The sequence below is a fragment of the Xiphias gladius genome, chromosome 17 (assembly GCF_016859285.1).
Source record: "Xiphias gladius isolate SHS-SW01 ecotype Sanya breed wild chromosome 17, ASM1685928v1, whole genome shotgun sequence".
Classification (NCBI taxonomy): Eukaryota; Metazoa; Chordata; class Actinopteri; order Istiophoriformes; family Xiphiidae; genus Xiphias; species Xiphias gladius.
The window spans coordinates 9172309-9197020 of record NC_053416.1 but is presented as its reverse complement, the minus strand read 5'-3'; the positions used below and the strand labels follow the sequence as shown (position 1 = coordinate 9197020).

At 43.0% G+C, this 24712-nt stretch overlaps 4 protein-coding genes across 5 annotated transcripts; 3 read left to right on the top strand and 1 right to left on the bottom strand.

The window, feature by feature from the left end:
* Window positions 1-316: 316 nt before the first annotated feature.
* On the top strand, window positions 317-6001 carry LOC120802106 (TLC domain-containing protein 2-like). Its single transcript, XM_040149583.1, has 5 exons — window positions 317-495; window positions 592-674; window positions 1255-1337; window positions 3958-4163; window positions 5369-6001. Exons 1-5 carry the CDS (start codon window positions 317-319, stop codon window positions 5565-5567), a joined length of 750 nt encoding a protein of 249 aa, XP_040005517.1. The 3' UTR covers window positions 5568-6001.
* A 373-nt stretch (window positions 6002-6374) lies between these two features.
* On the bottom strand, window positions 6375-12441 carry LOC120802105 (F-box only protein 40-like). 2 transcript variants are annotated; one of them, XM_040149581.1, is made up of 7 exons: window positions 12339-12441; window positions 12023-12075; window positions 10489-11694; window positions 8979-9265; window positions 8508-8639; window positions 7415-7754; window positions 6375-6593 (listed from the first exon to the last, which is right to left on the bottom strand). In XM_040149581.1, the coding sequence occupies exons 2-7, from the start codon at window positions 12023-12025 to the stop codon at window positions 6375-6377; spliced, it is 2187 nt and encodes a 728-aa protein (XP_040005515.1). In that variant the 5' UTR covers window positions 12026-12075; window positions 12339-12441. The 2 variants fall into 2 exon arrangements, with proteins under 2 accessions (XP_040005515.1, XP_040005514.1); XM_040149580.1 differs by lacking the exon at window positions 12339-12441 and adding an exon at window positions 12225-12276.
* Window positions 12368-18978, top strand: LOC120802856 (F-box only protein 40-like). The gene is made up of 10 exons (XM_040151031.1): window positions 12368-12489; window positions 13911-13947; window positions 14036-14600; window positions 14974-15168; window positions 15238-15485; window positions 15758-15937; window positions 17450-17691; window positions 18066-18197; window positions 18332-18668; window positions 18766-18978. The coding sequence occupies exons 1-10, from the start codon at window positions 12368-12370 to the stop codon at window positions 18976-18978; spliced, it is 2271 nt and encodes a 756-aa protein (XP_040006965.1).
* Window positions 18979-20529: 1551 nt separating this feature from the next.
* Window positions 20530-22855, top strand: si:ch211-274p24.4 (coiled-coil domain-containing protein 92). Its single transcript, XM_040151320.1, has 4 exons — window positions 20530-20633; window positions 21046-21194; window positions 21334-21381; window positions 22140-22855. Exons 2-4 carry the CDS (start codon window positions 21065-21067, stop codon window positions 22853-22855), a joined length of 894 nt encoding a protein of 297 aa, XP_040007254.1. The 5' UTR covers window positions 20530-20633; window positions 21046-21064.
* Window positions 22856-24712: the final 1857 nt, after the last annotated feature.

Sequence of the window (24712 nt, the reverse complement as noted above, 5' to 3'; positions counted from 1 at the left end):
AATATTATGGGAGCCAGAAAACAGTGTGTGGATTTGAATGTTTTATGCCAGGGAGGGAATCAAGTCATGGTAGCAAGTTATTGTGCGACCAGGACCCTTCACCTGTTATCAGCGATCAGTTTATCAGTTCACGTGCGTGGAGGAGAGTGTGTTAAAGGGCAGGGATTGCTTACAAATATACTATGTGTTAAGGACCCTTCAGGAGTTTGCTTTGCATTTCAGCTGACACTCTCCCACCTGAGATGTGCACCGAAAACAGAAGCACATGACATCTGAGGTGAACTCGGGGCGCGGGGCTCTGTGGTGAAGTCTAGTTATGGATTTGAGGTCGACAGTCCTGGTCATTGGAGGATCCGCGTGCTCTTTCAAACTGCTGAACACGATTGTCGGACTTCTGCCAGCGCCGGCGCCGGCACGTAAGAAAGCCTGGAAGTGGAGGAATATCAGCACTTCTTTAGCTCACAGCTCTCTGACAGGAGCGTGGGCTGTTTTATGGTGCGTAAAGACACAGCAATGGGGCTTTTAGTGCTGTTACTTATTCACATTTCATTTGATCTTCACTCTCCCTGTGGTCTCTCTCCTGCCTCGCAGTTTCTACCTTCAACCTCAGATGGTGAAGGACCTGATCTCGTCTCACTCCGTGCTCTCCCACAGCCTTGTGGCTGTGTCTACAGGTGACACCCCTGCACTAGCAGGGAAAAATTCACATGTTAACACTCAGGATTACATCAGATCTGCATTCAGATGACCTTGTCCAGCCATTAGGCTGGGGATCAACTCTCCTTTATATCACCAAATCAAGAATGGACACAGAAAATGAAACTCAGTACAATTATGTACAGACTCAGTACAAACAATTATGACTTCTAAATCGTGCAACAATTTTTTTCCTAGATTGAATCAGGTGAAAGTGAACTTCTCTCACTTGCAAACTAAATGCTGAACATACCAGATTGTATACTGACAGTAAAAAAAAAAAAAGAAGAAGAAAAAAAAGGCAAAGTTTGAAAATGTGATCCACCAAAATTTGCAGACTGTAAGATTTAAAAAAGGGTTTGAGCAAGCTTTAACAAAACCAGTGAAAGAGTTTTTCTTCCTGGTGGCTGCTTCCAAAAAAAGTGCCGACAATCAATGTGATAAAGTTCATGAGTCCTCTGCTTTGACATTTTTACATTCCATGGTGTTTTTTGTGCAGGATGTAAATGTGTATATTTGATGCCTGCTTTCATACAACGCGTGTACTTTCTGCTCTAGGTTATTTTATCCATGATTTCTTGGACATGGCCTTGAACCAGTCAGTCAGACAGTCCTGGGAGCTGCTCCTCCACCACTCCATGGTAATAAACACAGAACGGCTGAATGTGCACAGAACGGCGGCAGAGAGAGGGCTCAACACACTTCATATGGATAAAACGCAAGCACTCATCAGTTATACAACACAATTGTTATATTTCGGGGGGGGCGGGGGGATAAACTCTGCAACTTGTAACACGAGAAAATTGAGAAGCAGGTTCAAGAATTTCAAAATGCATGCGCAGCATAAAGAAATGTGCTGCAAATACAGAAAACGCAACACTGTATGAGAAGTACAGAACACAACAGATCAATGGTTATGTTAGTTTTAACATCCTGACTGCATGATTTCAATATAACTGGAGATAGTAGCTACACTTAGCTTTAGCTTTTTATTACGATATTACTACTATGTTTATCAGTTTCTATTGTCCCCTGGAAACTTCCTTTTCTGTTGTGTATGCAGCACTGTTATGCTGTTCTGTACTGCATGTGCTGTTTTATTTATTTAAGGGTTTTGTTTATTTTTGTTTTTTGTTTTGTTTTGTTTTGAGATACTTGCACTTTATTTGAGCATTTACATTTGATGCTACTTTCTACTTCTGCTCCACCGCATTTTCAGTAATTCCTACCGTTCTGGGGCAGCTGTTCTCTTGGTAGTCCAGCCAATTAAAATCAGTTCTGTCTCGACCAACTACAACACTAAAATCCTGCTAAAAATAGTAGAATGCAGGACAAACACTTGTACTTGTACTTGTACGTGCATTTCGCTGATAATACTTTTGTACTTTCCCTGAAGTAAAATGGTGGTGGAAAGTGTTATAAGTCCTGCATTCATATTTTACTTGAAAAAAATAGAAGTATTAGCATCAAAAGATCCTTAAAGCAACAAAAGTAAAAATACTCATTATGCAGAATGTCTTATTTCAGAGTAATTTATATTATATTATTGCATTATAGTTATTGATACATTATGTGTTGACAACTTTAATGTTGGAGCTGGCAAAAGTTGGGATAATCCTAATCACTTTATATACTGCTGGGTAGCTGGTGTTGTTCCTGTTGAGTATCATGTCTAACCTACCTTTTCTCAAAGGCATTTTATCGATCCTTCCTTTCCCTGATTTGTTTCTAATTTATTTATTTATTATGTTAATAGGTTCTAGTTGTCTTTGACTGAATTATGTCTATAAATAAAGTAGTTACTTCCCTACTTACTTGTATTATCACATAATAATACATCATGATTATGTATTTGTTGATCATATTTTGTATAATTCATCTGAATTGGCAAAGTAACTAGTTACAAAACTTTTTTTTTAAATGTAGTGGAGTAAAAAGTACAATATTTGCCTGTGAATTGTAGTTAAGTAGAGGTATGAAGTAGCAGAAAATGGAAATACTCAAGTGAAGTACAGGTGCCTCAAAACTGTATGTAAGTACAGTACTTGAGTAAATGTACTTAGCCACCTCTGGAGTATTTTTACATTATGATATAACTACTTTTACTTGGGGATGTGTGTTGTCTTTCCGCTACTGGTAATGTGATCTAAAGCAATAAGCGTGCCGTTAACATGAACTCATGAGTATTTGTAGTAGCACTGTGAGGTGTTCTTCTTAATTTGTCCAACCCTTACGTGCCTGTGAGTTGTGATAACGATGAGGTCAGTGAATGAAACTGCACAGTCATCCTTCACTGCCGTTTGTCCCTCCGGCGGAGCTCAGCCTTCGTCCATGTGACCGTTTAATCTCTGTATGTCACAGCGGCAGCAGAGGTCGTGACCTGGTTCACCTCTGGCAGGCCAACACATCGCTGCCTCGGTGGGTGCGTGACTTTAGTGTCACAGCCTCATAAAATATAGGGGCACGTACACACCTCGTGTGAATGTTTGCTTATAGCTGAGCTGATGAGCCTCTGAGTAGTTGCTGATTTAACAGGAATGGTTGTAAAACCATTATCTTTACGTAGCAGATGTTTGACCCTAAAAACCTCCTTTTGATCATAGTTCAAGGTCTGCTTTGTTTCAAGCGCTGTGTGGGAGTTTTATAATGTTTTCAGTACAACTTTCTAATAATGCATAAGATTTTTGGGTTGCCAGGTTGTTAATGATACCCAACAGTATATCCTCCTCCAACATATTCTGTTTTTTTTCCTTATTTTTTTTTTCTTGTTTGTTTGTTTGATCACTTACCCTCTGGGAAAAGGGCTACACATCAACTGGATTCAAATTTACTTCTAACAGCTTATCAATGTAGTCACCTGCAGAGGTCTTCCTGGTGAATTAAAGCGATAAAATATGCAACAAGTTATGCAGGAGGACAGTAAACACCAGCCAAATGGACTTTTTGCAACTTGGGAACCATGAAACTTGTCTTTCTAAATTCTTATTACGTTGTACTGCTTAATTAATTAGTTATTAACATTAATAATTCAATTACTTCAGAACTTCAGAACTTTTAGAAAGTGTTGCAGCAGAAGGTTTCTTAGTGTGCGAGATTATTAATTAATTATTGAGCTGAGACCCTCCTCTGCAGAATTATGGGTAACTAAAAGTGACCTTGGAAACTACAACTCTTTGAGTGTGGATGATGTTTTGCTGCATCTTTCTGCGTCTGCTTCTGTGTGTTAACCTTTCATTCCTCCGTTCAAACTCTTTTTCTCAGGTGATCTCCTGCTTCGGCTTGGCTGTGACGACTCGTTTCTACCTGGGCTTCGCTGTGGTGTCGCTGCTGGTCGAGATCAACTCCGTTTTCCTCCATATCAGGCAGCTCCTCCTCCTGTCAGGACAGAGGAACGGGCCTGGGACTGACGTAACAGCCCCTCGCCCCTCTGTGGCCTACGCAGTGACCAGCTGGCTCAACCTGGGAACGTAGGTGGCTCACTGATTCTCTGCTGTAGGTTTCGCCGAGGTCGCATGTGAAAATCCACGGTCAAACTGCTTCTTGGATGAGACGGTTTTCATATGCGAGCGTGTGAAAGTTCCTGCAATACAGTTTCAAATGTGAACCTATGCTCTGGTGTATTTTCACATGAGAAATTATGAATGTTGCTGAACACAGTGAGAGGTGACAGATCTATTCATCTAATTGCCTCCATTTTTTTCTTTGTGTCAAGTAATTAACACACAGAAAACCTGGGGAAAGGTAATATCATTCCATCACAGGCTGCAACCAGAAGTTATTTTCATTATCAATACGTCTGATAACTGTTTTCTTTGTTAATGGATTGATTGTTCAACATCTTATCAACATTTTCCAGTGACTTTTTCTGTCTGACCAACTGGGAAAAAAACCAAAATGTTGCGTTTATTTTCAGAGAAGACAGGGGAAATAGGCAATTATTCACATTTAACAAGCTGGTACAACTAATTTTTAGGCATTTAAAAAAAAAAAATCATCACAATTGTTGCCATTTCAGTATAAATTTGAGGCACTTGCACTTTACTTTACCTTGGTAGTTTGGCGTTTGAGTGTGTGAACGGATGAATGAGAGGCAAATTGTAAAGCACTTTTGGTAAAACTATTATATAAATGCCGCCATTTACCTCATACAGCACTGTGCAAAGTTTTAGTTTGATTAAACTAAAGTGAGGATGATTTGAAAAACAATGTCATGAATAGTTTTCGTTTATCAATTAACATCATACAATGTGCAGTAAACAGAAAAAACCTAAACCAAATCAATATTTGGTGTGACTAACAGCACCAGTTCTACTTGGTACACTTGTGCACAGCTTTTCAAGATTCTTGGCAGGTAGGTTGCTCCAAGGACCTTGGAGAACTTGTTCTCGGTGTCTTCCGTCTCTTCATGTGATCCCAGGCTGACTCCATGATGTTGAGATCAGGGCCCTGTGGGGGCCATTGCATCTGCAGCAGGACTCCTTATAGCTCCTTATGACTCTGGCTGTATGTTTGGGCTCGTTGTCATGCTGCAGGATGAACCGGGGAACGATCAGACGCCCACCTGGTGGTGCTGCCTGATGGATGAGAAAGACCTGATGTGTCAGCTGATGTCTGTTTGCTCAGGTTTTCAGATCTACACAGTTTCTCAAAGGTTTTTCTGTTTCACCGGCAGGTTTTTGGTGTTTCGCGTCTGTACCCTGGGCTGGATGGCGCGCTGGCTGGCAGGTCACACTGAACATATTCCTCGCTACATCCTGATGATGGGGACGGCCGGCCTGAGTCTCATCTCCACCATGAACGCAGTGCTGTATTACAGACTGCTCAGAGCAGACATCCTCACTAACGCGCGCAACACCAGCAAGAACCAATAGAGGGAGGCAGCGCTGTGTTTCTCCTGGGCAAAAATAACTACTAATTCAGTTTTTCTACCTCATGATGTGCTGAGCAGTCTAACTTACAGTGTTTGCTCGTTAACTTGTACTGTTTTTTTTCTTTATAATAGAAAACAAAGATTAAGCAGAAGTTAGCAGACATCTCTGGGGGGCTTCAGGTCAGACATAAAAAGAATCACATAAGGGCAGCTTTCAGATCCAATATACCCTCTAAGTGTTAGTGTTCAGTGACAATTTACTTAACAGCAGTGGAAATGCACTGTATACTGTGTATGAACAGTTGTTGTTGAAGCAAAATGGCTCTGCTTTGTTTTTAATTTCATAAAGTACAAACAAATCAGGGACATTTTTCATGTACCCTCACATGAAACTTGAGTGATTATCATTTGACTAAATAAATCTTTAACCGTATTAGATTCTTAAATTCCTGGTTACTTTTATTCTTTTACTTAATTAATTGAATTTTTGAATTTTACTTTTGATCCAGTTGAATGCTATTCTGATATTTTTTTGTTAATAAAGTTAGATTTAAACTTGTGTACTTTTAAAAGCAATACATTAGTGCCCCAATATTAATCCCCAGAACTCAAGTTTTTATTATTTTTAATGGCATTTTCTCCTTTATTTTTAATGACAGTGAACAGCAGCAACAAAGAACATGGGGAGAGAGAAAAAGAGGGGCTATCCCCTGGTAGGACCCAAACCAGGCAGGTCGTGATGCCTTGGTGTTACTAACTACGTGTTTCATAAAAAACAGATTAGAGCGGCACATAGCAGCAAGTCACTCTACATCATGATCCTCTTCTGCTGGAACAAGCTAACCAGCGTGGGACCTTTGCAGCTTTTGCTGGTTGGGACATTTTCTCGGACACGTGGCAGGTGAATCTTCTCTGTTCTGGACTCCCTCTCATAGTAGGGACACACCTTTAGGTGCTCCGAAATGGACGGCACGTCTTGGAAGCGCCAAGTGTCCACAGGGGAGAACAAGGTGCTGAACTGCCATACCTGAAGGCACAGGAAGAGACAGGCCACTGAGAAAAAACTGAATATTCGGCCCTGATTCCAAGGATGTTATTTCTACTGGGGTCGAAGAGGTATCTCCCTTGTCACAGAAAGCCCTATTTTTTTTATTTCAGCTTGATTTACTCACTAAGATCTCTCTAATCAGCATCCTTTTATGATTTGCAGACTTTCTTAACCCCGGGTTTTGCCTGTGCATGTTTTTCATGGAAAAACGTCAGTAATCTGTACTTTAATTTACGAACAATATTCTCGTAAAAAAAAAATGACGTTAGTTATTCAATCAAATATTAAATGTTATAGATAAGGCAGCAAAGGACAGGGCTCTTTGCAGTGAAGATGCATATACAATATTTATCTGTGGTAAAACACGGGGTCTCTACAGTGGTGTAGGAAATACCCAATTCCTACTTAAGTAAATGCACCAACAATGTAAAAATACTCCATTACAAGTAAAAGTTTGGTATTTAAAATCCTATTTAAGTAAAAATACAGATGCATTAGTATGAGTATCAGAGTAAAAGTACTCAATCTGCAGTAAAACCTGTGACTCATCTATTATTATCTATGACATTATCAGATTGTTACTGATTACTCTGTTAATACTGTTAATACCATATTAATGTGTAAGCATCATTTTACTGTTGTAGCTGTCCGTTGTAAGTGGATGGGACTTTTTTTACTTTAAACTACTTTATTTTGATGTACTAAACTTTAAAATGCCATGATTCTGCTAATGACGGCTTAAATATATGCATCTCACCTACCGTCTCTAATCCTGACAGACACACTGGCTCTTGGCTTACCCTCTCTTTCACCCTCCACTTGGCTCCTCCATGTGAGTAGGTCTTTCTCTCCCAGCGGAGGGTGACCATCCCTCTCTCCTGCAGCAGAGTGGAGCACACCTGCCTCATGAGCCGAGACACCAGAGCCAGCTGGGACAAGGACATACTGTCCAGGAAGCTGGCCATGTGGCACAGCACCTCGTAGGGCAGCGAGCTCAGAGAGTCCTCCCCTCCTCCTCCCGGCCGACCTCCTCCTTCCCCCTGAGCAGTAGAGGAGTCCGCTGAGCTCCTGGACGGCTGGGAGGCGTCACCCAGTGAGACAGGGATGGTGGGATGCAGGCTAAAGCATCCCAGATCCTCACTGAAAGCAAAGTTGAAACTTTGGTCAATAAAGATGCATTAGATTTGTATGCCCTGCATGACTGTAATTTATCTGCAGGGGATGAACGGACTTGTTAATCAATGCCGGGCGATCAATAAGGACGATACACTGCCTGCTGCTGAGACGTGTTGCCTTATAAATTTTAACATCATGCAAATGCGTCAGTGTCAGGCAAACAGGCTTCTCGACACTTGGTCACCTCTCACCTACTTTCACTTCCAAGAGCTCTGTAATGCAACTCTACAAGACTCGAAGTGTAATTCACTGCACTTTCACTCACTTCCCTGCTCGGCTTGAAAGAAGACTATCTTTATCAGGGTTCCTGCAATTCCTACTGGTCAACAGTTAAAAAGGCACTCCACTGAAATAGCATTATACTCCTATAACATTGGGGGACTCACAGTGGCCAGCTAAAAAAAAAAAAAAAGGATTAAAATCAATGCAGCAGAACCAGGGATGTCATCTTTTTTTTTATCACACACATTCTTCTTTCATGTCAAAACCTGGGGCCTACATTACCCTCGATGCAACTCAACCACTGACAGTTCAGTCTGAGATTCCAGTGTGTTATGCTAGTGGCAGCTAATGTAGCCTTGAGTCGCTAGCCTCCAGCAGAGTTGAGGAGCAGGCTGCAAAGGTCTGATAAGCTCACTTCTTTCTAACTCTACACCCCCACATTTTTTTCATTTTCAAATTTGTAGTCTTCAGACCCAAACAATAGTTTTATCTCACTTGTAGGTGACGCTGGCTTCATGTGTGGAGGGCTGAAACCTCCTCTGGCTGTAGGTGCAGCCCAGGTACGCCAAGGGGCATCTCTGCTCGAACCAACCATTCACACTCATCTGGATGTCACTGTGGATGTTCCTGCATATACGAGCATGTTGATCATTAGAAAATGAAATGTGATAAAACTTGGAAAAAATTTTTTTTTTTTTGAGTTGCTTAGGCCTGGTAAAATCATTTAATATTAAACCAGTTTTCCATTTTCTATCTATACTCTCTCTGAAGGTCTCATCTCCGTGGTTTATCTTCATGCCTAACCTGATGTCGTATGAGTTTAAACGCAAACTTTGACTGATATTTGACAATTTCTCAGGTTCTATATCTTACTTGAAGAAACTAAATATTTTGGGACTATAACTGAATCTGTGTCCTCCAATGCATATAGGAATTTGAAAAAAACAAAAGAAAAAGAAACCCCACTTATAATGTTTGCCATATTCCCTGCGCTGGAAGGTGTGTCCACAGAGGAAGGTGAAGGCGGAGCTGGCCTTGTGGTGTCGGCTGGTGACGCTCTCCACCTGCAGCTGAAGGTGCAGCTCCAGCGGGTTTCCGGCAATCAGATCAGCCAGCGACGTGTTTCTCCGGAAGGGAGCGGACAGGAAGTTGTAGGTCTGTGTACCTTCATCTTGTAACAGACCATCTGTGCATATGCTCTCTGCAATGAGGTGACCCCTTTGCTCCTTCTCCAGGGAGCACAGCAGGGAGGCCTGACGAGCAAATCAAATGCGCCATATGATAAATATTCAGTACATAGTCTCTTTTATCAGGACTGTTCTTATTTTAAATATGGCTGCAGCTAATTTAATTAATTTCATTGCTGAATAATCAGATTATTTCCTCATTTAATAGATTAATCATGTTGAAGAGTTTTTCAGGGACGATCTGTCTATATGTGTTTGTTTAGCCTTCTGTGCAGGGGGAAAAGATTATTTTTGATAGTCTTTCAACACACAATGTCACAAACAGCTTGTGGTGCATCCGGATCCAAGGTACTTTCAATCTAAAAGAACAAGAGATGGAGCTCACAGTGTAAGGATTATGATTCCTGTGACTCAAGATCATCAGAGAAAATCAGGTTTTTTTCCCACAATTTTTTCTGTCTATAAAATGTCAAAAATAGAAAAAAAAACAAAAAAACAAAAAACAAAACAGTACATCATAATGTCCACGCCAGTTAAGTGGCACTATTCAAATGACTTGTTTTGTCCAACCAACAGCCCAAAACCCAAAGATGTTCATTGGAACTCACATATTTTTGGTATTTTTTAGATAATTGACTTAAATGATAAATGTATTATAAAAATTGTTGTTGATTAATATTCTATTGATTGACGAATTTAGTGCATTGCATTGTTCCAGCATTGGTTTCAAAATATTGCGAATTTGCCAAGAAAATCCTTCTGAAGCACCTAAGACTGAGCTGAGACATGAAGTAAAATGTTCTCTTCATCTTAGAAGACCCTCAGGAAAATACAAGCCAATAAGACATTTAAACGGCTACAGTTTATTTCTTATAATAACAATGGATCAAATGATTATGTGCAATGTGAACAAGGTTGCTCGTAGTGACAAGTCCGCAGAGAATTATAACCCGACTTACTCAGCTCTACTGAGCATTTTTTTTCAGCTCATTGTTTTGGTTTTTGTTTGAGTGAATATTGGACTTACAATTACCAGGTGGCCAGAAGCACGACTCCAAATGAATGCTAAGTTTGCTCCGTGTCTGCTGGAAATGTATAGGCAACAGTCTGCTGACAAGTTTGGGATTTTAAATTTTTTAAGGTGATGCTATGTCAGTGTTTGTTCACAGCTTGTTTCTGCTGCCCCCAAGTGGCCAAAAACTCAAGTTCTGCAGGTTTTTTTTTTTTACCAGAAGAATTGCAGTGAGTTGAAAAGATTATAAGGAGTGATTAAGTTTTCTCTCTCTCACCTGAACTTCCTCCCACACTGGCATGTCCTCTAGCGCCACCCCCAGGTCGCTGGTATCCACAGCCTTACTCTCCCTCCTGTAGAAACCAGGGTTGCGGATGCGGCCCTGCCTGGCAGAGAAGCTGACCGGGACTTTAAACGTACGCACCGTGATGATCTTCATTGGCTCCAAATATCCATAATCAAAACCCTTCTTCCTCAGTTTGCCGGTGTGACAGGAAGAGGAGGAAGTGGAGTGAGCCATGCATGCACTGCTCACCTGTTCGCAGGTGTTTGATGCTGTTGCACCCATACAAGCATCTGCTTTATATTCCTCCATTAGAGGGCCCAGGCCTTTTCCTGCCCCTTTAGCCAGTCCCTGGGCTCCTCCTGCCACAGCTGCCCCTCTAGCTTCCCTGCAGCCGCCCATTTCCATAGTGAACATGCGTTCCCAGGCGTTGTAGTTTTCTAACAGATCGGCATTCACTGTTGAGGCCCTGGCAAGAGCCTCTCTCTCCTCCTGAGTCAGCTCCTCCTCATCTTCAGCCTCAACTTCAGCCTCATCTTCATCCTCATCTTCTTTTTCATCAGGGGTATGGTTGTTAAAGATTGCAAAAGACTCCCAGGTGTGAGAACCGGCTTCCTTTGCTGCTGCCATTTCTGCTGCCTCCTTCTTCAGGGCGGCTTTTTTCTGCTTCTCCTTCTCCTTCCTCCTCTTTTCCTCCCTCCTCTCTTCTTCTTTCTCTTCTTCATCCACACTATGGATCAGCTCAGGGAACAGTTTCCTCATCTTGATGGAGTGAAACAGGCGGTCCTGGTCTTTCAGGGCCATGGCCACATCCAAACATCCTCCCTGCTCTCTTTCTCTGAGCAGGTTTTCATGCAGCTCTGTGTTTGGATGAGAATGGGCATCGTTGGCCGGCCAGCGGTTCCACTCCACGGAGCAACACACCAGGCTGGCCGGACACACCTGGAGGTGAGCCGCCCGCGAGGAGCGCGGCATGTGGACCGGGCAGCCGTACCCAGCGTTGAGGCAAGGCACCCTCACGTTAGGGCAGAGCAGCAGGTGATCCTCCTCTTTGCACAGGTGGAAGAGAGCTCCACAGTGCAGGCGGCAGGGGATGACTGAACAGCACACAGAGACCTCCACCCGAGCCCTGCAGCGCCGGCTGTAGCAGGAATCACAGTGGACATGCTGTCGCACCTTGGAGGCTCGAGAACGATGGCTCTGATCGGATTTACAGAGGAAAGGTGGAAAATGAACAAAAATGGAAATTAATAAAGTTTCTAAAGTTACCGCATATGTCAGACTGAATTTGTGGAGTTTGTGTATACAATGATGCAAAACACATCTAAAATATTTGCATTTCATCCAAAAAAAAAAAAAAAAAAAATATGGAGTCCTGGGTTTGTATATTTCACTTCAATGGAACAGAATGTACTCTAGATGATACTGTCACACAATGTGGAATGATTTGATTAACATTAAAGCTACTTAAGGGGAAATAAAAGGGGCAAACTACATTTGAGCTTACAGTTGCAAAATAAAAACATACCATCCTTCAGATCCTCTTGCACCAGTTTATTTTTAAATCTGTAGCTGTCTGTGCTGCAAATAGAGAGGAAAAGTGTGAATCTCAAAGTCTCACATAACAATCAGCTTTTAAAACATGCATGTAAATACACCATGCCAGGATAGCAGGAGAGTCCTGTAGCAGTAGAGTCAATGGGAACAATGAATTACAGACTTAAACCTACCGCTGTAAGAGTTGGAAAGGAGAAAAACATGCTGCCTGCGCTCCGTCCTGTGCTTCAGAGACCAAGTGTCTGTTTGTGCTGTGTGTGGTGTTATAAATAGAGCTGAGTACTGACCGAGAAATGTTACACAGGTGGTCGGAAACATGGTTTGGGTTACCAGTCCGCTCAGCCATCAGGAAATCTCTCTCACCTTCCTCCCCCTGGTGCATATTGTGGTGCTGCTGACAATTGATTTCAACCTGTGCCGAGAGCAAAGTGAGACTGGGTTCGATTTGACATCCAAACAGTGTCCTCTAGTGGAGATTTTAGAATCATCAAAACATTATTAGTGTGTATTTTACTGCAGTCATTCCAACAGAAGATTGACTATTTATTACGTACTGGAAACAAGAGTTCAGACACATTCATTCAGCCCCAGAATGAAGAGATAAGGTGTTTTTAATAGAGTTTAGTGGCTGTGGCTTGATTCCACTGCAGCAGAGTGAGAAACTGGGAGGTTGTTATTTCTCCTGATGAACCTGCTTCGTGCTGCTTGGCTAATTTTAACCTTCCAGTTATAAGAGCACAGGGACTGAAAGCAAAGTTATAAAACCAAATGTGAGAGGAACCAGCACGTCTGCGGCGGCGACTTGGTAAGACCTTTATCTAGATAAGGTTTGAGCCCATTGTGAATGTGTTGAAATACTTTGATAATTTTTTCTATTTTGTCAATCAGTACAGTGAAACTACTCTGACAAGTAATAAGACTGTAGAAGTTAAATATTTCAGTTGCTTTTGGTGCTTGTCTGACTTATTCACGGTGCCACAGGACATTAATCTGAACACTACTATACAGGCCCATAGTTTACCATTTACTTTGAATATCAGTTTGTCATTTCACAGTAACAAGGTGGAATAAGTAAGTTTTAGTGCATTTTTGTATGAGTGCTTTGGAGCCAAGTAAAATGTGTCCTATGCTTAGTGCATGATTGTGAAAATGCTTCCCATAATTGTCGTTTTGTGCTGCTGACTGGTTGTGTGGCCTTTGTCACTGGTTCCCTGATCATGGCTCTATGGATGAGATGGTCTCTCTTTTGTTCAGCCCACTGCTTTGGTCCAGACTGAAATATCCCAACAACAATTGGATGGATTGCCATGAAATTGCGTTCATACATTCATGTTACCCTCAGGATGAACTGTAAAAACTTCGGTGATTCCCTGACTGTTCAAGTAGCGCCATCGTCAAGTCAAAATTTTTATTTGTCCAACACTTTCTTTGGACAGTTGGCTAATGCTGGCATGCTAACACACTAAACTAAGATGGTGAACTTGGTTGACATTACACCTGGAAAATATAAGCAACTTAGTATGTTCACGTTAGGGTTTGATCAAAGCACTGCTGTGTCTAAGTGCAGCCTCACAGAGCTGCCTGCACAGCTGTAGACTCTTACTCCTGTTTTTTTCGTTGAATTACTGGAAGTTTTACCACTTCAGGCCTTTAAAAAACCATTCAAGTAAAACAGGTGTGAAAGGAACCTGATCATAATAATCTGACGTATGCAACCGGTGACAATGGAGTACATTGCTTTGTTTTCAGGGGTCACCAGTGAAAAAGGTTGAGATTCACTGATCTCATTCACTATTTAGGCCGGATGTTACTGTTTAAAGTTTGGATCTGCATGTCAATTTTCTCTGTCTCTCTTGCAGGATTACAAAACGTCTGATTCAAAGTCCTGTTGGTATGGTGAGTCACAGATATAATTCCTCTCCCCATCTTGTTCCTGAATTATTCTCTCATGTTAGCTTGGTCCCTATCTTTCTCATCCGATCAGAGCCATCGTTCTCGAGCCTCCAAGGTGCGACAGCATGTCCACTGTGATTCCTGCTACAGCCGGCGCTGCAGGGCTCGGGTGGAGGTCTCTGTGTGCTGTTCAGTCATCCCCTGCCGCCTGCACTGTGGTGCTCTCTTCCACCTGTGCAAAGAGGAGGATCACCTGCTGCTCTGCCCTAACGTGAGGGTGCCTTGCCTCAACGCTGGGTACGGCTGCCCGGTCCACATGCCGCGCTCCTCGCGGGCAGCTCACCTCCAGGTGTGTCCGGCCAGCGTGGTGTGTTGCTCCATGGAGTGGCTCCGCTGGCCGACTGATGACACAAACCCACACAGCGACATGGCCCTGAAGGAGAATGTGCTGAGGGAAAATGAGGGGCAGGAGGAGGCTCTGGATCTTGCCATGGCCCTGGTTGATCAGTCAGACCTTTATGGCCGCCTGAAAATGAAGCCCCTCTATCCAGAGCTGATGGAGGAAGAAGAGGAGGAGGAACTAAAGGAGGAGGAGAAAGAAGAGATGGCAATGGGAGGGTTTGTCAGTGGTGTCATAATCAATGATGCCAATAAAGGTGAAACGTAGCACTGTTTCATTCCAAAATAAATAAGATCGCCAACTAAAATAACCACTGATGCCTCCTTTAACAAAATGATGCATGGTCCATTATGGGTGACTGTTAGTGTCACAGCAGCAGAGGTTCCAAGTATTAAATCACATGTGATTAATATGTGACACTGATTAATTTTAATAAGAAAAATATGGAGAAGAAATTTTGGAATGAAATCCTTCATATGCACATATAGTGTACATTACAGGCAATCATTCAAATCACATAAAATATTGCAGTTTGTTTATGTAATTTCTGTTCTTTTTTCTCCTCTGGGGTCTCAAAATCTCTCCCCTTGTATGGTCTCCCGTGGGTCTCCACACTTCCATTTCCTCAGAAAATAGCTCGTGTGAGAATGATGTTGAAGAGACTGTACAGAACAGTGTGGGTCAAGGCCTAGTTCTCAGTAAAGAGAAATACAATCTGAGTGAGATGATGTTCGGCATGGAGAGAGGTGGCTGTGCTGTCGCTCAGGCAAACGTTGACAATCCTAAACCAAAGCCAAAATCTGGTGAGAAGGGGGAGGCCCAGAGTAGGAGAGATTTAAAGGAGGCTGGGAGGCAGGACAGTGAGGTGAAAAAAACAGGTGAAGATCACAAAGACACACAGAAGGATGGTGAAAACTGCCCTCCACCTAACACAAGCAAGACAGGGCACGCGCCGTGGCACGAGGGGGTGCTGGAGCGTCTGGGGCAGGAGATCAGCCTGCGGGATTACAACATGTATGTGGTGCATCATGGGCGCATGCTGCTTTCCTTCGGACAAATCAAGGCCTGTACGCCAAGGGACAAAGATTTTGTCTATGGCAGCCTGAAGCCTATCCCAGTCCAGACCCTGCACTCTTTCAAGGTGATGACTTCAAGCTACATTTATTCGCTGTAAAATAAAATCTTTTCTTCAGCCTTCAGCGTCAGTACGCTTCAACCAAAGGGCTTGTCGGATGGCGCCAATTAGCCTTTAAAACAGTTGCCTTGTACCAACAAATCCAGCCGCCGTTGTGCTAAGTCGCCCAATACAGCTTTAAAATAAGCACTGGCAAAATATACCACAGTCAACCTGACCCACTAACAATTTACAAAAGAATGTAATGTAATATATTCTCATGTGTTTCTTCCTATAAGGTCCCTGACAGCTATCACTACAGGCGGCGGATTCATCTTTACGACACGGCTGCGAGGGCTCAGAGTGAGCCTTGCGGCGTGGACACATCAGACCTCGGGGTCAACATAGAGAGCTGGTTCGGTGACGAGGCAGCAGCCACCCTGCTCGGCTACGCTGAGAAGGAGGTCATGGGTCACAAGGTCAGTCAGATATTTTTGACGGTATAAATAAAAATATATCGAGTGGAATTCAGTAAAGCCCCATGTCTGGTGTTTTACTTTGTAGTTCCCTGGCACATATTACCAGATACCATATGTATACAGTACTTTTCACATTTCACAATTAGGTACACAAAATACTGAGTAATATCGAGGACTATATAGTAGATAATGGTGTAAATGTGAATATTAATGTATAGAGTATTTCATGTTGCCATTCCTTTAATATGTCAGGTTCTGAAAAGTGTAATTCTCTTTGTCCAAAGTGATAGTAGCAGCTGCAGTGAGAACAATAGGTTAGTAGGATTGTACATCTTTTTAAGTGTTCAAGGCATAAATAACATCTAACATACTGCTTGTGAAACCACCCACATGTATCCCAGTGTTTCAAAATATTGAGGAGACAGTGAGCAACGGAGACAAGCTCCTTTCCTAGAAACCTTGTTGTCTTGCTCCTCTCGCTACATGCTTTATTTCCTAACTTTAGCTTGAAGACGTGGTTCCCAACCTGGGAAATCTAAGGGGTCGCCGCCTGATTAAAGGGATAAGACTGCATTAAAGGGATAAGACTACTGGGACAGAATCTAACTTAAATCCAAGAAAAAGAAGAGATCCGATCTGGTTTTGGTGATTTGTTCACATCCACATGTCCATTTAAGTTGCAGTTTCCATCCATAAGATAAATCCCACGGAGCGTCTCTCAAAAAGGCAATAAATGGAAATATCTGACCTGTCTGTCACTATATCATACCGTTTACCACTCGTAACTCAGTTTTTTCCAGGTTTTGCTTTCTCAACGTGGTCATCTATCTTTTGTACTGCACATGCACAGTCAGCCCTCTTCACATATACAAGGTTACATACATAAACCCTATCTAAACATCAGATAAATAATCTCGACCAAAGCATTAACAGGACTATTAACACTTATCATCATAATTCAATTCTCAGTCCCACATAACAGTATACTTGGAGCGACTTGAAACACTTGCAAGAGTTTACTGGGTTGGACCCCATTAATTCACACATACACAGACATTTTAGCCTTTAGACAGTATCGTCAGTGGCAAAACACCATCGTCTACAGTACTTCAGTGGAAATCCAACCATCTCTCGTGGCTTAAGAATGTCAAGTCTTTTCTCTATATTTTACTGTAATAGTTTTTTTTTTAAGGAATATGGTAACACGGCTTCATCGTTTTCTGCCTAATTTAAATTCCCCAGTAAAACAAATTTATTATTCATTATTTTTGAAAAGATGTTCTCTGTGGTGCATTTCAGATTTTCATATTGTGTGGAAAAGTAAGAAATCAGCCCCTGCATACTGTCATACTGTTTATAAAGTAGTTTCATTTTGGTACAGCAACCTTTGTAAGGCACTATGGAAACAAGTGGCAAACAAAGGCATCCTGGAACGTAAATGCGTGCAAAAACATCGTTATGGTCCTTTAACTAGAATTAATCAGGTCTTGTGTTCGTTTGGCTTCCATGCAGATCAGCGAGCCAAAGGCAGTCGATGGGCTCTATGTTGACGTGGGAACACAGACGCACTCGTTCCGCTCGGCGCCGTTCAATAGTAAGACGACCCTGGCGGAGGTGATGGCGGAGAGACCGCTGAAGCTCCATCTGCAGCTGCAGGCAGAGAGTGTGAACAGCAGACACAGCAGAGCCAGCTGTGTCTTCGCCTTCCTCTGTGGTCACACCTTCCACCGCAGAGAGTTCGCCACACATTTCAGGTGCCTGTGGACACTACTGGTTGGGTTTGACCGAGTTTGTGGTGTGAATGTGACTCCTGCTGGCCTCCTTACTCCTGTCACATGTGTCATTTTCAGCAGTTTATCTCTCTCATCTCAAAGGATTAACATTACAGTAATACATGTTGAGTTGTTGCTGAGAATTCAGTGATTTTGGATTATCAAAATGTTGCACCCAATTGGAAATGTTAACTGGCAGGATTCATATCAAATAAGAGTAGGTCCTATCTTTATTTTCATTTTCTTTCACATTTGTCCACCACCAGCAAGATGCTTGGATATGAATGCCTTTTTCCCTAGCTGTGGGACATGCCAAGTGTGTTTAATGAATGAATTAACCACCATCTCCTTTCCAGGAACGTCCACAGTGACATCCAGACGTGCCTGAGCGGATGGTTCGAGCAGAGATGCCCCCTGGCGTACCTGGGATGCACCTACAGCCAGAGGAGGTTTCAGCCCTCCACACATGAAGCCAGAGTCACCTACAAGTGAGCACAACTCGCAGTCATCGGTCCAGATTCCAATATATCTGGGTCTCTCGAAACTCGTGTTGGTCTTGTGCTTGCGTTTGGCTCAGCAAATAGAATCATCACTATTTTCTTTTTTTTTTTTCTCACTACAGTCAGCAGCTGAGGAGTTTCAACTTGCGTCTGACCCCTGTGGCCTCACTGGGTGATGCCTCCCAGCCGTCCAGGAGCTCAGCGGACTCCTCTACTGCTCAGGGGGAAGGAGGAGGTCGGCCGGGAGGAGGAGGGGAGGACTCTCTGAGCTCGCTGCCCTACGAGGTGCTGTGCCACATGGCCAGCTTCCTGGACAGTATGTCCTTGTCCCAGCTGGCTCTGGTTTCCCGGCTCATGAGGCAGGTGTGCTCCACTCTGCTGCAGGAGAGAGGGATGGTCACCCTCCGCTGGGAGAGAAAGACCTACTCGCACCGAGGAGCCAAGTGGAGGGCCAAACCTGTGAGACAGACACACTAAATCACCCGATCCATCCCCTACTAACTGTGACCAGTGTTTCCTTTTCCTTCCTCCTGACTCTTCTCCTGTTTCTCTCCAGGTATGGGAGTTCAGTCGACTCTTCTCCTCAGTGGATTCATGGCATATGACCGACACCCCTCCTATATCTGCTCATCTAAAAGTCTGTCCTTACTATGAGACCTCTGTGCACAGCGAGCCTGTTCCCCTCCCCGGCATGAGTGAGAAACAGCGGTGCAGCCAAGAGAGGATGAGCCTCGTCGACCATTTCAATAGAAACAGATGTCAACAATGAAAAAACCCATTCAATTCTACCTGCTGTGACTACGTTAAATTATTTATTTGTGCATTATTCGCGGCAAAATTACACTGGACAAGTATAAAGATGATGTCTTATAACCAGTATGTCACATAGCACTACAACTAAAATCAACCTGAACTTGTGCAGTTTTCCCTTTTCTCCACAATCTATCTAATGTTAAATGTTGTGGAATTAATGGTCCATATGTACAGCTTCAATTTATTTACTGCAAATTTTTTTGATTTGAAGTTGATAGTTTATGATGATATATGGATCTGGAGCATGAATTGCCGTGGTTAATCCCCTCCACTCTTCACTGTCACACATCTCTTCTCATCCAAATTGTCTCCGGTCTTTACTAGTGAAGAGAATAGCAGCAGTCCGACGAAAGTGTTTGGATGCAACCAGTCGTAGTGTCTGTGTCGAGTCATCAGTCATCCAGGTGGTGTGTGGTGACAAATCAAACAGATGAACAACTAAAGGCTTGTGGGAGATGCTGTTCATACCGTGTGTGGCCTAGATCAGTTTGAATTAAATATGATAAATGTTAAACCTTAAACATAGGCTTTTCTTTATCATGCATGATAGTAAACTGAATATCTTTGGGTTTTGGGGATCCGAAAATGTCACTTTGGGCTGTGGATAATTAAAATAAGCATTTTCACTATTTTACAAACGATTAATTGGGAAGATAATCATTTAATAATCGTCGATCGGAAAAATTCCTGCACCCTTACTTTCGAGAATGCCACAATTTCCAAGAATTTTCTTTAAACCTTAGAAGGTGAGTGTACTTGAGTACATTCACTTACTTAAGTATTTCCATTTTCTGCACCACTTCGTTTCAGAGCAAATGTTGTACTTTTTACTCAGCCACAGTTATTTGACAGCTATAGCAACGAGCTACTTTGCAGATTAGGATTTTATTATCATATTATCACATTATAAAACATTGTGCATCATTATTGATTAAACTACCAACAGTGTATAATAAGTACTTGTAATAGTAAGTAAGAGTTGAAACCTTTGCCTCTTCGACCAGCTACAACATTGAAACGCCGCTGACACTTAAATACACTGATAATTAACAAATCAACAGCATATAATAATCTTTAACTCTGAGGGAAAACAAATCTACAAATGCATTGCAGACCAGAAGTGGGATGAGACTTTGAACTGGCTATCATCTTAGGAAATTAAGAAAAGAACAAAGTCTTTTTCTCTTTCTTGGTTGGTGGCATCATTTCCATCTAGCTCCTCCTCCTCCTCCTCCTCCTCCTCCCCCTCCTCTTCCTCGGTGGCACTAATCACCCCTCATACCGGGCTGCTTTGTTGTGAACACAGCAGCGGCACCCTACCGCGCGCACAGCCAGAAGGTTATGGGGAGGTTATTCCGACTGACCGCTGCAGGATCCCTCCGAGCTCTTATAAAGACGCCATCCCGCCGCAACAGCGAGGCGTCTCACCTGAGAACGTAAAAAAAAAAAAAGAAAAGAAAAGAAAAGAGAAACGAGCGGCAGTTTGCGCACTGGAGGTTTTCGCACGGGTCTTTTGTTTTCTCCATCGCTGCAGCATCAAGGACGGAGATCTCAGGGCGATACGAGGATCCATGAGAAACGCTTCGAGTGGGATACTGCCTCGGTATCACGGTAGGCCACGGTCAGAGTGTTGTGAATTTGCACTTACAGGTCGAGACCGAGCACCAGCAATCGGGAAGCTTACACTGAGAAAAAATAAAGCCAATGAGGTTAAATGAGAGGGTAGGCTTTAGCAAATAAGAATTACCCAGTAAACCTCTTAAATGTTGCAGAAAAGCACTGTGTTATAGGACTTTATGGTATTAGTGGTATGATAGAACACAATCCAACTATTGAGCCTACTAACAGATGGTGTATCACTCTATTTTGATAAATAAAGGCCATGTTATGTGTTTGCACGTGGAATTGACGCTTAATCTCCCAGCACTGTTCTGTGTCAGAGCTCAGACTGGGACACCCCTTGTAATGTAAAGAGCTGTGCAGGGAAATCCCGATACATCCAGCCACCAACACCTGTGTGCAGGTCGTGTGGGGGTTCAGCCATGGACGCCGGGAGGCTGGAGCAGCAGGTGGCCAGTGTGGAGAGAGGCATCGCCTTCCTGAAGCAGGAGCACCTGGCCATGCTGACGGGACTGCAGCTGGAGATCACACACCTGAAGAGGCGTTGTCATGGTCAGTCTGCCGGTGGCCCGCTGCTCTGCATCTCTTTCTGTGTCTCTCAGCCACTTGGCTACCTGTCTGTCTGCCTGTCACCCTGTCTTATCTTTTTCCGTCTGGCTGCCTGTTGTGCTTCTACCGCTCTTGTCTGCAGAGCTAAGCTGTGAGCTGGACTCCGGGTTTCCCGACAGAAACACAGCAGGTAAGATATTACAACTCCCTGCTGACGGGGAAAAGTGATACGTGGGAGGTGCTGAAATTTGATATCATAATCACTGAGCGGAAAGCACTAAGGCTGTGCGGAGGAGGACTGGAAGTTCACAAGGCCTTCACAAGAGAAAAGTTACAACGATGAGCTCTCGAATGTTATTTTGATACATTTGCATGACTATAAACATTATTTCTGCTTATATTTACGCCTATTTTAGCAGTGTAGGGTTGCATCTGGGCTTTTATCGTTATATTTGTTCCTAATAGGAATGCACTGGTTTGATACAGCTGTATCTGCAGTTACATTCATCCAGCCACAGCAGGCCGTTGACTTAGTTTTCAGTGCCACGGCATCCTTTGGCATCGTGAAAAAAATGACCAGCAATGAGTTCCAAGCAGCGGGCTGAGCCGAGGTTTCGCAATTGGTTCTTGGGGAGAAAAGATTGGCTCAGTGCGTCCTTAGTTAGTATTGTGTGACGGGGCAAGACAGGATGACAGCGTGCCCAGTGTTTGCTACAAGAAAATGCAGTGCTCCATGAAAAAACTTTATAAGTGCTGTATTAGAGTGAAGGAGCACAGACGAACACAGAGAAAATAAAACCGTATGAAATGCAATATGAGAAGAACTGATAAAGCAGATGAAATGTAAGATACAGACCAAGGAACTATTTCCTCAACATCTGCACTATTTTCTGAATCTGTGCATAAATACTGCAGTCCATACTTTATGTGTTTATGTGTGATTCTCAGAGGAGGAAGCAGAGCTGGCAGCACGCTGTGAGGCTGCAGAGCGTCTCCTAGAGGACCAGCAGTGCATGATGGTCGCCGTACGTGGGGAGCTGCGGGCCGGCAGGGCACGAACATCGGCACTCGGTAGGAGCCTCCGGGAAGAAGAGCGGCGTTTCCTGGAAGAGCTCAAACGCCGCAGCCACAAGATCACGCTGCTGAGTCGTGAGCTGCAACGCCAAAATGTCACCACCACGACCCTCTGCCACGAGCTCCACACTGCACGCTTAAAACTGTTCCAGCAACGGCAGAGGACCGACTCTGCTGCAGAGAGAGAGGAGGAACCCAGAGGAAAGGAGGAAGAAGAAGGAGAGGAAGACGAGGATGAAGATGAGGAGGATGAGGATGATGACGGGGGGGGCTCGGACTGGCTTCTGTCTCCACCTCCTCCGGCCTCGCCCAGCCGAGCAGAGGCGAGACACAGAAGGCGTGTCACGGCGAGAGAGGAGAGGGTCAGAGCTTGCGTCCCGCGGGAGCGAGTGATGTCAGCGCAGAGGCCACACCCCATGCCCGACCCTGCCCTCTTCCTGGTGCCGCTCAGATACCGCCTCCTCCGCCTGAACCGGCCCGTCGGAACGCAGGAAGGAGACGGGATGGAGGACGAGTGGGAGGATATAGAAGACAGCAGGGTACACAGGAGGGTGGACATGGGGGCAGGAGAAGGAGAAACTGCTCTGTGATGAGGGCGGAGAGGGGACGTTGTCTTCCAGCAGGTCTCGGCCGACATCGAACAACAGCTGATGCAGTTATTCTAAAAAAAGCTTAAGACGAGAGAGATGTAACCTTGTGATTGTCTGTAGATTTCAGGAAGTGAGTTAGATATTTAGAGTTAGTTGCGCAAGAGCGCGTGATGGAACCTACGCATAAGACGCTTCAACGGAAATCGTCACATTGATGGTACAACATGCTACTTCGAAAATGTGAAGAAATGAGTGGGTCAAAAAAGACCGAATAGCGTTACTGTTTCTTATGGATGCCTTTTGATTTTAACACTGTTGATCACAGCTTTTGCCTGTAATTAGTAGCCTTGCCTCGGGGTCTGTGAACACTTACATCGCACTATCCAGAGTGGCAACCTGCTTTTTCGCTGCAGCAGCCGTATTCCAGGTTCAGAAAGTCACTCTAGAAGGCTTAGGGACATTTTGTATGATTTGCACTTTATTAAATTCATGCAATGTGCCTAGTGATGGCAGGACAGTATTTCTATTGTCATGTTGTCTGTTTTCAATTTTTTTAATAGATCTTTTTTTTGCAGCAGACATTTTGACTTGTCATAGTAGAAAAAGCGCACGTATTACTGATAACATTAACGATAGCTCTGCTCTGTCTAAGAGTCCCAGTAAACCATGACAGTGAGCCAGCATGAACGATACCAGGACCCTGAAACTGAAGCAGCTAAATGGACTTCAGCCATCATTAATTTTATTATTTACGCCTGTGCTCCCACCTCTGTGACATGTCAAACTGTCCTCTGTGGAAAAAAGCCTTTATGCTATCAGCACATGGTTATCATGGTGCTCAAATGGTTTTGTATCAAGAATTAATTATCAAATTATTCCAGAGCTCAAACAATTAGTGGATTGATTGGTTAGTCGATCAACAGAAATATAGAGGGCAACTATTTTGAAAATCAGTTGATCATCTAAGTCATTGTTCAAGCAAAAACACCAGACATTCTCTGCTTTCAGAGGATTTGCTGCTTTGTCTATATTTTAGTACTATAATCTGAATATTTTTGGGATTTGGACTCTTGGTCAGGAAATACAAGAAATGTGAAAATGTCACGTTTGGCTTTAAGAAATTTTGATGGGCATTTTTACTATTTTCTGGCATTTTATAGACCACACAATTAATTGTTTAATTAAGAAAATAATCTGCAAATTAATCAATAATGAAAATCGTCTTTATTTGGAGCTATTTACAATACCATAAGTCCCCCTACTTAGCCTTTATAAGCAGTATAAACTATACTATAATGTGGTTTTAAGCAGCTATAAGGACATTTTTTTAGTGTTTATACGGTATTTGTCACCAATTATAACTTCTCCTGTGAAGACATATTTTTTACTGTTACAAATGTGTTCTACTACATTGTCATTCAATATCTGTTTATGCACCACCATCCGGTTACGGGTGCCCACAAGAGGAGTTATAGTTGTTAACACATACATTAATAAAATACTTAAATCTGCTTGCAACTTTAGTGTGCTATAAACTATTTATTAAATATATATATATATATATATATATATATATATATATATATATATACTGCTTATTAATGCTAAAAAGGTGGACTTAAGGTAAATAATAAGTTTTAATGTCAAATCCTAGCACTGGGTGGCAGTACAACCAAGCCTTCACTGGGATTGGAATAGGGTCAGATAGCTGCTGGAGGTGACAGAGAAGTAAAGAGTAAATCCCAACACATAGAGAGTTAAAAGTCTCATCATATGTTTATGCACCATGCAGTCACCACTGCAGTATAAAGCTGTAGCATTATAATACATGCATTATCATATAGTACACAAACACCT

Coding starts and splice junctions, on each gene's coding strand:
- LOC120802105 (XM_040149581.1), bottom strand. Junction 8,640..8,978: donor GAATATGGCAAACATTATAA/GTGGGGTTTCTT, acceptor TCGTATATGCAG/GAACATCCACAGTGACATCC. Junction 6,594..7,414: donor AGTGGAGGGTGAAAGAGAGG/GTAAGCCAAGAG, acceptor CTGTGCCTTCAG/GTATGGCAGTTCAGCACCTT.
- LOC120802106 (XM_040149583.1), top strand. CDS start 317: ATGGATTTGAGGTCGACAGTCCTGGTCATTGGAGGATCCGCGTGCTCT. Junction 675..1,254: donor CCTTGTGGCTGTGTCTACAG/GTGACACCCCTG, acceptor TTTCTGCTCTAG/GTTATTTTATCCATGATTTC. Junction 1,338..3,957: donor TGCTCCTCCACCACTCCATG/GTAATAAACACA, acceptor TCTTTTTCTCAG/GTGATCTCCTGCTTCGGCTT.
- LOC120802856 (XM_040151031.1), top strand. CDS start 12,368: ATGGTTTGGGTTACCAGTCCGCTCAGCCATCAGGAAATCTCTCTCACC. Junction 15,169..15,237: donor TGAGAAGGGGGAGGCCCAGA/GTAGGAGAGATT, acceptor AAGATCACAAAG/ACACACAGAAGGATGGTGAA. Junction 15,486..15,757: donor AGACCCTGCACTCTTTCAAG/GTGATGACTTCA, acceptor TCTTCCTATAAG/GTCCCTGACAGCTATCACTA.
- si:ch211-274p24.4 (XM_040151320.1), top strand. CDS start 21,065: ATGGACGCCGGGAGGCTGGAGCAGCAGGTGGCCAGTGTGGAGAGAGGC. Junction 21,195..21,333: donor CCTGAAGAGGCGTTGTCATG/GTCAGTCTGCCG, acceptor TCTTGTCTGCAG/AGCTAAGCTGTGAGCTGGAC. Junction 21,382..22,139: donor TCCCGACAGAAACACAGCAG/GTAAGATATTAC, acceptor TGTGATTCTCAG/AGGAGGAAGCAGAGCTGGCA.